This window comes from Puma concolor, chromosome E2 (assembly GCF_028749965.1).
Source record: "Puma concolor isolate L17-30 chromosome E2, mPumCon1.1.hap2, whole genome shotgun sequence".
Classification (NCBI taxonomy): domain Eukaryota; kingdom Metazoa; phylum Chordata; class Mammalia; order Carnivora; family Felidae; genus Puma; species Puma concolor.
Window position 1 is genome coordinate 36166121 of NC_141681.1, and position 17015 is coordinate 36183135.

At 37.3% G+C, this 17015-nt stretch overlaps 1 protein-coding gene across 3 annotated transcripts in view; it reads left to right on the top strand.

The window, feature by feature from the left end:
- The window catches only part of ABCC12 (ATP binding cassette subfamily C member 12), a 95572-nt gene that overhangs the window by 3905 nt on the left and 74652 nt on the right, over positions 1–17015 (top strand). For all 3 annotated transcript variants that reach the window (XM_086689511.1, XM_086689512.1, XM_086689513.1), the window contains exon 2: positions 15255–15423. In XM_086689511.1, the coding sequence (XP_086545637.1) occupies positions 15305–15423 (119 nt within the window). In that variant the 5' untranslated portion in view covers positions 15255–15304. The remainder of the gene's footprint in view (positions 1–15254; positions 15424–17015) is intronic.

Below are 17015 nucleotides of genomic sequence, written 5' to 3' on the forward strand. Positions count from 1 at the left end.
AGGTGCCACACACCCCATATCAGCTGGATGCCTCACCTGGGCTTTCTCTCAAACTCTCTTCCTTGCCTCTCCTCCCTTGTCTAGCCACCAAGCTCCAGTGTCACTTCCTATAAGAGGTTCTCTCTAACTTCAGCCTCCTCCCACACTGTACTGATCTCTCCTTCCTCAGAACTTGGGTAGCACAGGTGGTCTGCATTACTCAGTGACACTGAACACAGACAGCCTGATTCCAGGGTTTACATTCTTTTTTTAATAATGTTTATTTATTTACTTTGAGAGACAGAGAGAAAGAGCATGGGGGAGGGGCTGGGGGAGAGGGAGAGAGAGAATCCCAAGCTGAATGTAGAGCTTGATGTGGTGATCAATCTCATGACTGTGAGGTCATGACCTGAAACAAAATCAAGAGTTGGGCCTCTTAATCAACTGAGTCACCCAGGTGACCCTCCAGGGTTTACATTCTTAAATATACAATTAAATATTACAAAGTCATGGGGCAATCCCTGTATAACTTCCAGATCTCATTGCCACCAGATGTAGCCATCATCTTGAAATTGGTGTATATTTTCTCACTAATTTTAAAAAAGTAAACTATTTTTTAAGGACAACTTTAGGTTACAGAAAAGTTGTGAAAATAATATGGAGCATTCCCCTGTTTTTGCATCTTACATTAATGTTAATACCTTACATATGTGTTAAGATTAATGAACAAATATTGACATACCATTATTGACTAATATCCATACTTAATTTAGCTTTCCTTAGTTTTTGCCTAACGTTCCTTTTTTCCCCCCCATGATCCTAGTTATCACATTTTCTTAGGCTCTTGGCTATGACATTGTCTCAGGTTTTCCTTGTTTTTTGATGAGCTTGACCGTTTTAAGTAGTACTGGTCAGGTATTTTGTAAAATGTCCCTCAGTTAGGATTTGTCTAATATTTTTCCTATGATTAGACTGGAATTATGGGTTTTGGGGAGGAAGACAACAGATGTAAAGTGCCCTCCTCATCCCATCATATCAACATCCCAGTAGCAAAGAATACACCTAGTACCTGTATCTTAGTTTCTAATACTATTCTCCAATAAAAGCAATCAGAGTTACTTGGAAGAGTGGAATTTTCCTACAAATATAATTATCAGTAAATGAATATATTGTTTTGCAAGTATCTGAACTTTTCACAAATGGTTATCATAGTGTATGTTTTTTCTTGCAATGCTTTTTCCCCTTTCAATTTATCACATGGAATATTCACATGGATTGATGTGTGGATTGACATTCATTTTTATTTTTTAATATTAATATACAGTATTCATATTAAACAACACACCCATTTTCCTATTGATGAATATTCAAAATATTACAGAGATGCTACAAATATTTCTATAGAGGGGCCACTGAGATATTTTTGCATGAGGTTCTGTCTTCTGTGGATTGTTTGCTCATGTTTTTCGAGATTGAAATTCAATGTTGACATTAGTGAATATGACTGAAAAGAGGCTAGCAGAGGTAGGAGAATTTGTAAGTACAATAAAAAGAAGCATACAAAGTTTGTGGCTACTCTGTATGGGATTCCTTGAATAGACAGAATTGGTTCTGACTATTTATACACCTAAGGAGGAGAATTGCTGGCTGTGATAGTAAAATAATCTTGAACTTGATCAGATAATGCCAAATTGCTCTGCAAATTAATTGTACAATTTATACTCCTGTCAGCAGGGTTTAAGAGCTACTGTGATCCATATATATGCCAAGAGTTAAAAATTTCAGACTTTTAAATATTACTTATCTGAAGAATGAGAAGTAGCTTTTATTGTGATTGTGGCTTCAATACATACCTCCCTGATACTCAGAGATTGAGCATTTCTGTTCCTGTTTATTTGGTTCATTTGTGAATTGCTTATTTATGTCTTTATACTTAAAAACCATCTCTCGTAGGGAGCATATCATTGGGTCTTGCTTTTACCTCCAGTTTGACAATCTCTAGTTTTTAACTGAAGTGTTTACTCCATTTATATTTAATGTAAACATTGATGTGGTTGGATTTAAGTCTATCAGCTTGCTATTTATCTTCCACTTATCCCTCTGTTTTATATTCTTCCATTTCTCTTTGCCTATCTTTTTGGGTTAATCTACTATTCAATGCTCCATTTTATTTCTTTGAATTCTTAGCTTTAAGTCTTGGTTTTCTTTTCGTGTGTGTATGTTTTTCCCTATGGCTGACACTATGCTGTGGTTTACATTTTATGTGTGTTATTGTGTGCTTATTTCTCCCTTTCTGGGGAGAGGAGTTGTACCTCAGGCTTCTTTCATTCTTATCATTATTCATGCATTTATTCATTTCATTTTTCATTCAATAAATTTGTGGTAAACATCTACTATATACCAGGGACTGTCTAAGTGTTAGAAATGCAGCTGTAAACAAGACAAATGTGAATCCCACAGTCTATTTGGGGAAATAGATAAGTAAGTAGGGGAGTTTTCCCAGAGGAGAAAATATCTGAATTGAGCCTTGAAGGCTGAGCAGGAATTGGTCAAGTGAAGGAAGGGATATTAGATTGTTCCAGGTTGTGGCAGTGATGTATGCAAAGACCCAGAGGCAAAAGTAATTGGCAATTTGTTCAGGCAGCAGTAAGACATGCAACATCCTGGAGTGTAGTGTTAGGTGGTGCAAATGAAAGGTGGACTGTGGAATACAGTGCAGATTGACAAACATTCAGGGAGTTCCTATTTGAATTAGGAATTTAGAGTTGGATACATTGTTTTCATGTCATCAATATTCATTAATTGAATGATAGAAGAGATTTTGAGCAGAATTACTGACTACAAGACATCTACCCCCTCCGGTTGTTTATAATTCCTGTTTCCACTTTGGAGGATTATCTTTTTGAGGTGAAGGCACTTTAATTTTCAAATTCTATTGTAAGAAAGAATATATTATTCCAGAGGAGGGATTCTTGTAATATAAGCAAGGGTTTTCTAGGCTTATTGGAAAAAAAAGGGCGTGTTAGTTTCTCTGTATCCAGAGTGTCCCAGATGAGACAGTGCCACTCATTTTAACCTTACTTTCTCCATGGCTTTGTTGCGATATAACTGACATAACACAACTTGCTGTATTATACATGGGGATGTGTACAACACATGGATTTGATAGACTTTATTGTGAAATGACCACCACAGTAACATTAGTTAACACCTCCATCACATCACATACTTACCATTTCTCTTTTGAAGTGAAAATGTTTAAAATGTACTCTCTTAGCAATTTTCAAGTATATAATACAGTACTGTTAACTATAATCACCATGCTGTACATTATATCCCCAGAATTTACTCATAACTAGAAATTTTTACCCTTTGAATGACATGTGTCTATTTCCTCTACCACCCAACCCCTAGCAACCACCATTCTACTCTCTATTACTATGAGTTCATCTTTTCTAGATTCTTCATATAAGTGGATATCATACAGTATTTTTCTTTCTCTGTCTGACTTCCTTCACTTAGTGTAATTCCTTCCAGGTCCATCTTTGTTGTCCCAGTTGGCAAGATGTCCTTCTTTCTCAAGGCTGAATAATGTTCCATTGTATATGTACACTACATCTTCTTAATCATTCATCCATAAATGGACACTTGGGTTGTTTCCATATCTTGACTATTGTGAATGATGTTGCAATGGATGTGAAGGTACAGATATCTTTTCAGGATCTTGATTTCACTTCCTTTGGATATCTACTCAGAAGTGGGATTGCTGAATCATATGTCAATTTTATTGTACATTTTTTTTTGAGGAGCCTCCATACTGTATTCCACAGTGGCTATACCAATTTACATTCTCACCAACAGTGTGGAAGAATTTTCTTTTCTCTATGTTTTTGCCAACACTTGTTATATCTCATATTTTTCTTTTCTCTATGTTTTTGCCAACACTTGTTATCTCTTGTCTTTTTGTTTTTTTATTTTAATTTTAATTTAATTTTTATTTTTTTCAATATATGAAGTTTATTGTCAAATTGGTTTCCATACAACACCCAGTACTCATCCCAAAAGGTGCCCTCCTCAATACCCATCACCCACCCTCCCCTCCCTCTCACCCCCCATCAACCCTCAGTTTGTTCTCAGTTTTTGAGTCTCTTATGCTTTGGCTCTCTTCCACTCTAAACTCTTCTTTTTTTCCTTCCCCTCCCCCATGGGTTTCTGTTAAGTTTCTCAGGATCCACATAAGAGTGAAACCATATGGTATCTGTCTTTCTCTGTATGGCTTATTTCACTTAGCATCACACTCTCCAGTTCCATCCATGTTGCTACAAAGGGCCATATTTCATTCCTTCTCATTGCCACGTAGTACTCCATTGTGTATATAAACCACAATTTCTTTGTCCATTCATCAGTTGATGGACATTTAGGCTCTTTCCATAATTTGGCTATTGTTGAGAGTGCTGCTATAAACATTGGGGTACAAGTGCCCCTATGCATCAGTACTCCTGTATCCCTTGGGTAAATTCCTAGCAGTGCTATTGCTGGGTCATAGGGTAGGTCTATTTTTAATTTTTTGAGGAACCTCCACACTATTTTCCAGAGTGGCTGCACCAATTTGCATTCCCACCAACAGTGCAAAAGGGTTCCTGTTTGTCCACATCCTCTTCAGCTCTATAGTCTCCTGATTTGTTCATTTTGGCCACTCTGACTGGCGTGAGGTGATATCTGAGTGTGGTTTTGATTTGTATTTCCCTGATGAGGAGCAACGTTGAGCATCTTTTCATGTGCCTGTTGGCCATCCGATGTCTTCTTTAGAGAAGTGTCTATTCATGTTTTCTGCCCACTTCTTCACTGGGTTATTTGTTTTTCGGGTGTGGAGTTTGGTGAGCTCTTTATAGATTTTGGATACTAGCCCTTTGTCCGATATGTCATTTGCAAATATCTTTTCCCATTCCGTTGGTTGCCGTTTAGTTTTGTTGGTGGTTTCCTTTGCTGTGCAGAAGCTTTTTGTCTTCATGAGGTCCCAGTAGTTCATTTTTGCTTTTAATTCCCTTGCCTTTGGGGATGTGTCAAGTAAGAGATTGCTGCGGCTGAGGTCAGAGAGGTCTTTTCCTGCTTTCTCCTCTAGGGTTTTGATGGTTTCCTGTCTCACATTCAGGTCCTTTATCCATTTTGAGTTTGTTTTTGTGAATGGTGTGAGAAAGTGGTCTAGTTTCAACCTTCTGCATGTTGCTGTCCAGTTCTCCCAGCACCATTTGTTAAAGAGACTGTCTTTTTGTCCATTGGATATTCTTTCCTGCTTTGTCAAAGATTAGTTGGCCATACGTTTGTGGGTCTAGTTCTGTGGTTTCTATTCTATTCCATTGGTCTATGTGTCTGCTTTTGTGCCAATACCATGCTGTCTTGATGATGACAGCTTTGTAGTAGAGGCTAAAGTCTGGGATTGTGATGCCTCCTGCTTTGGTCTTCTTCTTCAAAATTACTTTGGTTATTCGGGGCCTTTTGTGGTTCCATATGAATTTTAGGATTGCTTGTTCTAGTTTTGAGAAGAATGCTGGTACAATTTTGATTGGGATTGCATTGAATGTGTAGATAGCTTTGTGTAGTATTGACATTTTGACAATATTTATTCTTCCAATCCATGAGCACAGAATGGTTTTCCATTTCTTTATATCTTCTTCAATTTCCTTCATAAGCTTTCTATAGTTTTCAGCATACAGATCTTTTATATCTTTGGTTAGATTTATTCCTAGGTATTTTATGGTTCTTGGTGCAATTGTGAATGGGATCAGTTTCTTTATTTGTCTTTCTGTTGTTTCATTATGAGTGTATAAGAATGCAAATGATTTCTGTACATTGATTTTGTATCCTGCAACTTTGCTAAATACATATATCAGTTCTAGCAGACTTCTGATGGAGTCTATTGGATTTTCCATGTAAAATATCGTGTCATCTGCAAAAAGTGAAATCTTGACTTCCAGCATTGACAATTTTGATGCCTTTGATTTCCTTTTGTTGTCTGATTGCTGATGCTAGAACTTCCAACACTATGTTAAACAACAGCGGTGAGAGTGGACATCCCTGTCATGTTCCTGATCTCAGGGAAAAAGCTCTCAGTTTTTCCCCATTGAGTTTGATGTTAGCTGTGGGCTTTTCATAAATGGCTTTTATGATGTTTAAGTATGTTCCTTCTATCCCGACTTTCTCGAGGGTTTTTATTAAGAAACGTTGCTGAATTTTGTCAAAGGCCTTTTCTGCATCGATTGACAGGATCATATGGTTCTTATCTTTTCTTTTATTAATGTGATGTATCACATTGATTGATTTGCGAATGTTGAACCAGTCCTGCATCCCAGGAATGAATCCCACTTGACCATGGTGAATAATTCTTTTTATATGCTGTTGAATTCGATTTGCTAGTATCTTATTGAGAATTTTTGCATACATATTCATCAGGGATATTGGCCTGTAGTTCTCTTTTTTTACTGGGTCTCTGTCTGGTTTAGGAATCAAAGTCATACTGGCTTCATAGAATGAGTCTGGAAGTTTTCCTTCCCTTTCTATTTCTTGGAATAGCTTGAGAAGGATAGGTATTATCTCTGCTTTAAACGTCTGGTAGAACTCCCCTGGGAAGCCATCTGGTCCTGGAGTCTTATTTGTTGGGAGATTTTTGATGACTGATTCAACTTCTTCGCTGGTTATGGGTCTGTTCAAGCTTTCTAATTCCTCCTGATTGAGTTTTGGAAGCGTGTGGGTGTTTAGGAATTTGTCCATTTCTTCCAGGTTGTCCAGTTTGTTGGCATATAATTTTTCATAGTATTCCTTGATAATTGCTTGTATCTCTGAGGGATTGGTTGTAATAATTCCATTTTCATTCATGATTTTATCTATTTGCATCATCTCCCTTTTCTTTTTGAGAAGCCTGGCTAGAGGTTTATTTTTTTGTTTATTTTTTCAAAAAACCAACTCTTGGTTTCGTTTATCTGCTCTACAGTGTTTTTAGATTCTATATTGTTTATTTCTTCTCTGATCTTTATTATTTCTCTTCTTCTGCTGGGTTTAGGCTGTCTTTGCTGTTCTGCTTCTATTTCCTTTAGGTGTGCTGTTAGATTTTGTATTTGGGATTTTTCTTGTTTCTTGAGATAGGCCTGGATTGCAATGTATTTTCCTCTCAGGACTGCCTTCGCTGCATCCCAAAGTGTTTGGATTGTTGTATTTTCATTTTCGTTTGTTTCCATATATTTTTAAATTTCTTTTCTAATTGCCTGGTTGGCCCAATCGTTCTTTAGTAGGGTGTTCTTTAACCTCCATGCTTTTGGAGGTTTTCCAGACTTTTTCCTGTGGTTGATTTCAAGCTTCATAGCATTGTGGTCTGAAAGTATGCATGGTATGATTTCAATTCTTGTATACTTATGAAGGGCTGTTTTGTGACCCAGTATGTGATCTATCTTGGAGAATGTTCCATGGGCACTCGAGAAGAAAGTATATTCTGTTGCTTTGGGATTCAGATTTCTAAATATATCTGTCAAGTCCATCTGATCCAATGTATCATTCAGGGCCCTTGTTTCTTTATTGACCATGTGTCTAGATGATCTATCCATTTCTGTAAGTGGAGTGTTAAAATCCTCGTCTTTTTGTTTAAAAAAATTTTTTTTAACATTTATTCATTTTTGAAAAGCAGAGAGAGACAGAGTGTGAATGGGAGAGGGGCAGAGAGAGAGGGAGACACAGAAACAGAAGCAGGCTCCAGGCTATCAGCACAGAGCCCGATGCGGGGCTCGAACTCAGGGACCGTGAGATCATGACCTGAGCAGAAGGCAGCCGCTTAACCGACTGAGCCACCCAGTTGTCTTTTTGATAATAGCCATTCTAACAGGTATGATGTAATATCTTTTTGTGGTTTTGACCTGCATTTCCCTAATGATTAGTGATATTGAGCACCTTTTCATGTACTTTTAGGCCATTTGTATATCTTCTTTGCAGAAGTTTCTATTCAGTTCCTTTGCTCATTTTTAATCAGATTTTTCTGTTTTGGCTATTTTGATTTTGAGTTGTATGACTTCCTTATATATTTTGTATATTAACTCTTCATCAAGGGGTACCTGGCTGGCTCAGTCAGAAGAGAATGAGAGTCTTGATCTTTGGGTTGTGAGTTCAAGCCTCACATTGGATGTAGAGATTACTGAAAAAAAAAAAACTTAAATAAAAGGGACTGAAGTTAACCCTTTATCAGATATGATTTGCAAATATTTTTTCCCATTCTGTAGGTTGTCTTTTCATTTTGTTGATTGTTTCTTTTGCTGTATAGAATATTTTTAGTTTTATGTAGTTCCACTTATTTTTGCTTTTTATTTTGCTTGTGCTTCTGGTGTCACATCCAAAAGATAATTGCCAAGACAAGGAAATTATCCCCCTGTTTACTTATAGGGACTTTATGTTTTTAGTTCTTATGTTAAAGTCTTTAATCCACTTCAGGTTAATTTTTGTGAGTGGCATTAAGACAGGAGTCCAATTTTATTCTTCTGCATGTGATTATCCAGTTTTCCCAACACCATTTATTAAAGAGAATATCCTTTTCCCATTGAGTATTCTTGGATCCATTGTCAAATATTAGTTGACTGTATTTTCAAGGGTTTATTTGTAACCTCTCAATTTTGTTCTATTGGTTTATGTGTCTATTTTTATGCCAGCACCATTGATTACTGTAGCTTTGTAGTATAGTTTGAAATCAGGAACTGTCATGCCACCAGCTCTGTTCTTCTTTCTTAGGATTGCTTTGACTATTCAAGGTCTTTTGTGATTTCATACAAATTTTAGAATTGTTTTTTCTATTTCTGTAAAAAAATGTCATTAGAATTTTGATGGGAATTGTGCCAAATCTATAGATAGCTTTAAGTAGTAAGGACATTTTAATGATATTAATTTTTCTGATCCATGAACACAGGGTATCTTTCCATTTGTTTTTGTCTTCAATTTCTTTCCTCAAATTGTTGTAGTTTTCAGTGTACAGATCTTTCACTTCCTTTGTCAAGTTTAGCCATGAGTATTTTATTTTTTTTGAAGCTGTTGTGAATGAGCTTGTTTTCTTTATTTCTTTTCAAATATTTTATTTTAGTGTATCGAAACACAACTGATTTCTATATATTGATTTTGTATCCTGAAACTTTACTGAATTTGTTTAGTTCCAAGTTTTTCATTTAGTCTTTAGGATTTTCTATGTATAAGATAATATCATCTGCAAGCAAAGACAGTTTTACACCTTTCTTTCCAATTTGTATATCTTTTATTTCCTTTTCTTACCTAATTGCTACGGCTATGACTTCTAGTACTATGTTGAATAAAAGTGGTAAGAGTGAGCATCTTTGTTTTGGTCCTGATTCTAGATGAAAACTTTTCAAACTTTCATCATTGAGTATAATGTTAGGTGTAGGCTTGTCATATATGCCCTTTATTATGTGACAGCATATTCTTTCTATACCCAATTGGTTGAGAGTGTTTTTTAACCATAAACACATGTTGTATTTTATCAACTGATTTTTCTGTATCTCTTAAGATGTATCTTAATGTATTAGATGTATTATTTCTCTGTATTTATTGAGATGATCATATGATTTGTATCTTTTATTCTAGGAATGAAGTGTATCATATTTGTTGATTTGCATATGTTGAAGCATCCTTGCATCCCAGGGATAAATTCTACTTGATCATGGTATATGATTTCTTAATGTGTTGTTGGATTCAGTTTGCTAATATTTTGTTGAGAATACTTGCATCTATATTCATTAGGGTATTGGCCTGTAGTTTTCTTGTTATGTCTTTATCTGGCTTTGCTATCAGGATTATGCTTGTCTCATAAAATGAGTTTGGGGATATTTCCTCCTCTTCAATTTTTTGGAAGAGTTTGAGAAGCTTTGGCATTAATTCTTGTGTAAATGTTTTGTAGAATTCGCTGGGGAAACAATTTGGTCTGGGATTTTCTTTTTTGGGGATAGTTTTGATTACTAGTTCAATCTTCTTATTGTATTGGTCTGTTCAGATTTTCTATTTCTTCATTATTAAGTCTTGGTGAGTTGTGTGTTTCTAGGAATTTATCAATTTCTTCTAGGTTATCCAATTTGTTGATGTACATTTGTTCTAGTAGCCTCTTATGATCATTTATATCTCTGTGGTATCAGTTGCAATGTCTACTCTTTCTAATTTTATGAGTCTTCTCTTTTTTCTCTTAGTCTAGCTAAAGATTTGTCAGTTGTTTATTTTTTCAAAAAAAAACCAGTTGTAGTTTCATTGATCTTTTATACTATTTTTCTAGTCTCTAGTTCATTTATTTCTGTTCTTTGTTTTATTTTCCTCTGCTAACTTTGGGCTTGGTTTGTTCTTCATTTTTTGGTTCATTGAAGTGTAAATTTAGGTTATTTACTTGAAACCTTTTATTTTTCTTAATGTAGGCATTTATCATTATAAACTTCCATTTGGGGACTACTTTTACTGCATCCCACAAATTTGGTATGTCATGTTTCCACTTTTATTTATTTCAAGATATTTTTAAAATTTTCCTTTTGATTTCTTCTTTGACTCATTGTCTGGTCAGAAATATGTTGTGTAATATACACATATTTGTGAACTTCCCATCTTTTTTTGTTATTGATTTCTAGTTTCATACCATTGTGGTCAGAAAAAATACTTGGTATGATTTCAATATTCTTAAATTTGCTAAGCTTTGTTTTGTAACCTATCATGATCTATCCTGGAGAATGTTGCATGTGTTCTTGAGAAGAAGAACACATGTTCTACTGTTTCTGGATAGAATTTTCTGTATATGTTTGTTAGGCCCACTTGGTCTAAAGTGTAGCTCAACTCTAGTGTTTCCTTATTGATTTTATGCCTGGATGATATAGCTAATGTTGAAAATAGAGTATTAAAGTCACCTACTAATATTTTATTATTAGTGTTTGTTTAATATATTTAGGTGCTCCACCATTAAAAGATGACTATAATTTATCTATCTATCTATTTATCTATCATCTATGATTGTTATATATTCTTGATTACTTGATCCTTTTATCATTGTGTAGTGATTTTGTCTCTTGTTATGGTTTTTTTTTCTTAGAATCCATTTTGTTTGATATAAGTATAGCTACCCCTGCTGTCTTTTGGTTTCCACTTGCATGTTTCCATCCCTTCGCTTTGAGACTATGTGAATCTTTAAAGCTGAAGTGAGTCTGTTGTAGGTAGCATGTAGTTGGGTCTTATTTTTTTCATTCAGCCAGCCACTCTATGCCTTTTTATTGAAGGATTTAATCTCTTTGCATTTCACATGTTTATTGATAGGTAAGGATTTATTAATGCCATCTTATTGTTTCTGGCTGTTTTGTAGGTCCCCCATTCCTTTCTTCTTCTTTGGCTGCTTTCCATTGTGAATTGAAGATTTTCATAGTGGTATGCTTTGATTCCCTTCTCTTTATTGAATCTGCTGTAGGTTTTGTGGTTACCTTAAGGCTTACATAAAGAAATTTATAGATATGATGGTCTATTTTATGTTAACAACAACTTAATTTTGATCGCATACAAAAACTCCACACTTTTACTCTCCCCCTTTTATGCTTCTGGTGTTACAACTTGTCTTTTTATATTGTTTGCTTATTAAAAATTATTGTCTTTTAACCTTTATATTAGAATTGTTAACACACTACCATAATACAGTATTAGAGTATTCTGAATTTGACTGTATACTTACATTGTTGCATATTTTCATGTTACTAATTAGTGTCAGTGTGTTACATATTTTAATGTTACTAATTAGTGTCCTTTAATTTCAGCTTGAAAAATTTATTTCAGTATTTCTTGTTAAGGCAGGTCTAGTGGTGATAAACTCCCTCAGCTTTTGTTTGCCTGGGAAAGTCATTATCTCACTTTCATTTCTGAATGATAATTTGCTGGTTAGAATATTCTTAGTTGGTAGTTTTTTGTTTTTGTTTTTGTTTTTTTTCCCCCGGAACTTTGAATACATCATCCCACTCTCTTGGCCTGTAAGGTTTCTGCTGAGAAATCACTAATAGCCTTCATGGGGTTCCCTCATAAGTTAGAAGTTTCTTTTCTCTTGCTGCTGTTTGATCTGTGAAAATTTTATTCTAATGTGTGTTAGAAATTATCTCTTTGAGTTTGAGTTTCTTTGGTGACCTATGAGCTTCATGAACTTGGCTATTCAAATCTCTACCTAGATTTGGGAAGTTCTAAGCCATTATTTCTTTAAATAAGTCTTCTGCCTCATTCTTCCTCTTTTTTTTTCCTGAAAGTCTAACAACTTGAAATTATTTCTTTCGATGGTATTCCATAGATCACATAAGCTTTCTTCACTCTTTTTAAATTCTTCTTTCTTTGTTCTCCTCTGACTGGAAAATTTCAAAGTTCTTGTCTTCTAACTTATAGATTCCTTCTGTTGTTGATACTATTACACTTTTCATTTTATTTACTGTATTCACTTTCATAATTTCTGTTTGGTTCTTTTAATAATTTCTGTCTCTTTTTGGGGTGCCCTGGTGGCTCAGTCAGTTAAGCATCTGACTTTGGCTCAGGTCATGATCTCAGGGTTTGTGAGTTTGAGCCCCATGTCAGACTCTGTGCTGACAGCTTAGAGCCTGGAGCCTGCTTCAGATTCTGTGTCTCCCTCTCTCTCTGTCCCTCCCCAGCTTGCACTCTGTCTGTCTCTCTTTCAAAAATAAACATGAAAAAAATAATTTCCCTCTCTTTTTTTAAACTTCCCATTTTGTTCATGTATTGTTTTCCTGATTCATCTGAATTGTTTTTCTGTGTTTTCTTATAACTCATTGAATTTCCTTAAAACAGCTGTTGTCAATTCTTTATTGGGTTAATTGCAGATATACATATCTTTGGGATCAGTTACTGAAAGATTATTGTTGTCCTTTGGTGGTGTCATGTTTCCGTGATTTTTTATGTTTCTTGAAGTTTTGCATTGCTGTTTTCACATTTGAAATATCAATTACCTCCTCCAATCTTTACTTACTGCCGTTGGGAGATAAATACCTTCCATGATCCTTGCTAGGGAATCTAGGGCTTTCTCAGACCTTCTGTGGGTACACCTGATCCATCTTCTTGCTCTTTCTTGTGGCAGAATTCTTAAGCCTATATGCTTTCTTTCAATCTTGCAAAGCATCAGGTTGGGTGCTGACAGCCTCCCCTTTTGTTTTCCCAAAAGCGCAAGTTTGTGGTCTCTCCCTAGCCCATAAATTTGGTGTGGTTTTCTGTGCATGCTCACTAGTTGTCTGTCAAAGCTTCCTTTCACTGTTGCCATTGGCAGCATGCACAGGGACCTGGCCACAGGATGGGTGTGTGTGTAGGTGAGGCATGTAGAATGCTGAGGGTGCCTGTGAACCAGCTGGAGGCATGTGTGAGTGAGGTATCCCCAGCAACTCATATCAGGCTTCTTAATTTAGTCTCTAATGCAGTTAATAGGATTCATGTTCCTTTAATTCCCACCAAGAGTCCTACTTGCCTCTCTCCTAGCCTTTTCTTGCCCTTATCATGTAGATCAAAATTTAGTCCTCTGAATGCGGTGAGAGAGAAATGGGCTTCTTTTTCAGCATCCTGCACAGCTGGATGCCAGCTTTGGAAGCCAGCTCTCACTTTACCCTGCGAGAGAAATCATGGGCTGAAAAGATGTCTTTTGGCCCTAAGCTGTGCTGCCTTGGGGATGGGTGATGTGAATAAAGTCAAACTATTCTTCTTCCCCTCTCCAATTCATCCAAACTATTTGCTCCGATAGTATGTTGGAGATTCTCCACTGGGAACCTGAACTTCCCCAAAAGTTCTCTTGTCAATAGTGATTGTCTCAAGTGATATCTTCCAGGGGCTCCTGGACCATGGCCAAGAGGGTTTGGAGCCAGGTCAGGGGCCACTTCAGGGCACACAGCCAAGACCAAGGTCTGTACTTCCATTATCTGATACATGGCAGGGCAAGACTCCTGTGTTTCTTGGCATATGGTGCTGGATCCCACAGCTCCCAGAAGGGCACTTTTGCTTGTAGATAGACACCAAATTGTTGTTAGGAGCAGGGGAGACACGAACAAAGGATATCTTATTCAGCCATGATACTAGTGTCACTACTACATATACTCTTGAGGAAGTCCCTTCCCTTCTTTGGGCCTCTGTTTCTTCTTTTATACAATGAAAAGTTTGTAAAAGATTGACTCCAAGAACACTTCCAACTTTGTCATTGGTTTATCAGCCATTAAAACCTTGATGGGAATTGGTTTATTTGATGTTTCTAGCGATGAAAACTTCCTGAGAAAATTCATGGGACTAGGACACCCATGTATATATAATAGTGAGGCCTCTGGTTGCAAGTGACAGAAACCAACTCAAGATAGTTTGGGTAAAAAGGGAGAATTCATCCCCGACATATAGGGAGGGAGAAATTATGGAACCCTAGGGAAAGAATAGAGCTGGGTCTCAGGAAAGAACTGAAACTAGGAATAGGAAAACCTTCAGGGATTGTTCTCTACCCATTAGGTTTAGGTGATTGGTAAATGGGGTGGTTGGTTTATGGCCTGGGCAGACACTCCAAAAGGTGTTCTCTCCACCTCCTCCAATCTTTACTTACTGCCGTTGGGAGATAAATACCTTCCATGATCCTTGCTAGGGAATCTAGGGCTTTCTCAGACCTTCTGTGGGTACAGAGGCAGGGTTTTTATAGAGGCAGTGCTTCCAGAAGTGGGGGGAATGTGGGCTTGTCCAGATGTGCCTGGTCCTGAGGGGTGATCTCATTGAAAGTCTCTAGCCCTTGGGTATGGGGCAATGTGGTTACATAAGTTCCTAGGTATCTGAGAGAAGCAGGAAGAAAAAGAGGTGTGTGTGACAAACTTTAGTTTGTGTGAAACAAAATTTGTGTGAAAGCAAACCCACCTTCCTGGAGCTTTTTTGCTGGTCTGGGATTCAGTGTTGGCCACAGACTGGCTCCCAACAGACAATCCACAATAGGCTTTCTGCTCCCAGTCAATCTAAAATGGGAAAGAAGAGGCAATGAATGTCCTTGCTAATAAGGAAATCTCAGAGTGGAGTTGAGAGATGTGGCAGGGTTTCTGGCCACACCTTAATACCCCCCACCCTCATCTACCCCATAAATATAGAAATCTAACTGGTGAAAATAAGTCTGAGGGTTTAGAGCAAAGAAGCTTTTCTGGGTAGAGTATGAGTGGCACAGGGATTGCCTAGTCCCATTCCAGAGTGTTCTCATTTCTCAGTGACCTTCCTCATCTCTGTTGCAGAGTGAAAGCATCCCTAGGCCAACATCTCAGGGCTCCAGGCTTCCATCAGGATGGTGGGTGAAGGCCCCTACTTTATCTCAGATCTGGATCAGCGAGGCCAGCGAAGATCCTTTATAGAAAGATATGATCCCAGCCTAAAGACCATGATCCCAGTGAGACCCTATGCAAGGTAAGCCAGGAGAAGGTTTGGAGGGAGGGCCAGGGTAGTTTCTAGCCCATCAAGAGAGTAGGCACTTGTCCTGTTCCCCCATGCTGTTGCTCTATATGCTTGTCCTTTTGTTATCCATCCATGCATCCATGCATCCATGCATCCATGCATCCATCCATGCATGCATCCATCCATCCACTACTTCTTTACTCCTTTTGTCCTTTGGTGAGAGGGAGACAATAGCCAATGTTTAAGGAGAGCTTTCAATGTGCTGGAACCTGTTCAAGTACTTTATAAACATGGCCTCTTTCACTCTTCACAACCACCATGGAGGTATTGTTATTTTATCTGATGGGTGAAAAAGTGAGGCACAGAGAAGTTAAGTAATTTGCAGAAAGTTCATCAGTTAGCTTTTTCTTTGTAACACACAAACTTTCTTACTGCTAACACTTAAAAGTCTAAAACAATTGCCATTTAATTAGCTTACAATTTTATGGGCGGGCCAGCAACCTAGGCTGAGCTTGGCTGGGTGATTCATCTTGTTTTGATTAAATTTACTTATAAATTTCCTGAACAGCAAGGTGGCTGTGCTTCACAGAGTCAGTTGGCTGACAATGGGGCAATTGGGGCAAGTGGGTCACGTGGACTATCAACCCCCAGCAGGGTAGCCTGGGCTTGATCACTTAATAGTACAGTAGCCTGCCAAAAGGATGAGTTGAAAAGTATAGCATTTCTTGGGACTCAGGCTCAGAATTGGCATACCATTTTTTTCATAGCATTCTATTGGCCAAATTAAGTCACAAGTCAGCTCAGATTCAAGGTGTGGATAAATAGACTAAACTTACTGGTGGAAGCAGCTGCAAGTTCACATTACAAGGGGCTGTTATACAATGGAGAGAGAATTGGGTCCATTGTGAACTGCAGGATAGTAACATATGCAGGCTGACTTTTAAGCTCACACTCATAACTATAACATTATATGATATGATATGCTATTATTATATTAATCATAATATTTTAAATGCTGCCTCTTCTACATAGAAAGGGCCCTGTGTCCTGTCCTCTGAACAGTAGAAGGCCAAGTGGCATCTCTATAGTGAGGTGACACGGCATTGCTCTCTCCTAGAATCTCTGCACCAAGGAATCACCTAGAGCCATCTAAAAGGAGAGGTAAATGTTGAAAGCTGAGGGAATAGGCTACCATAATTAGTCCCAGGCAGGAAAGTGCTAACTACCCACTGTTCTGGTTAAGTTTATAATTGCTTTGTGAGCAGGCAATGTGGGCTGCTGCTTAAGAGAGTGATAGGACCTTGGAGTTAGCAAGCAGTGGGTTTGAATTCATGCTGTACCACTGTAAGAGTTTGGATGAGCACTTTAACTTTTTTTTTATTTTATTTTTTTAATTTGCATCCAAATTAGTTAGCATATAGTGCAACAATGATTTCAGGAGTAGATTCCCTAATGTCCCCTACCCATTTAGCCCATTCCCCCTCCCACATCCCCTCCAGCAACCCTCTGTTCTCCATATTTAAGAGTCTCTTATGTTTTTTCCCCCTCCCTGTTTTTATATTATTTTTGCTTCCTTTCCCTTATGTTCATCTGTTCTGTGTCTT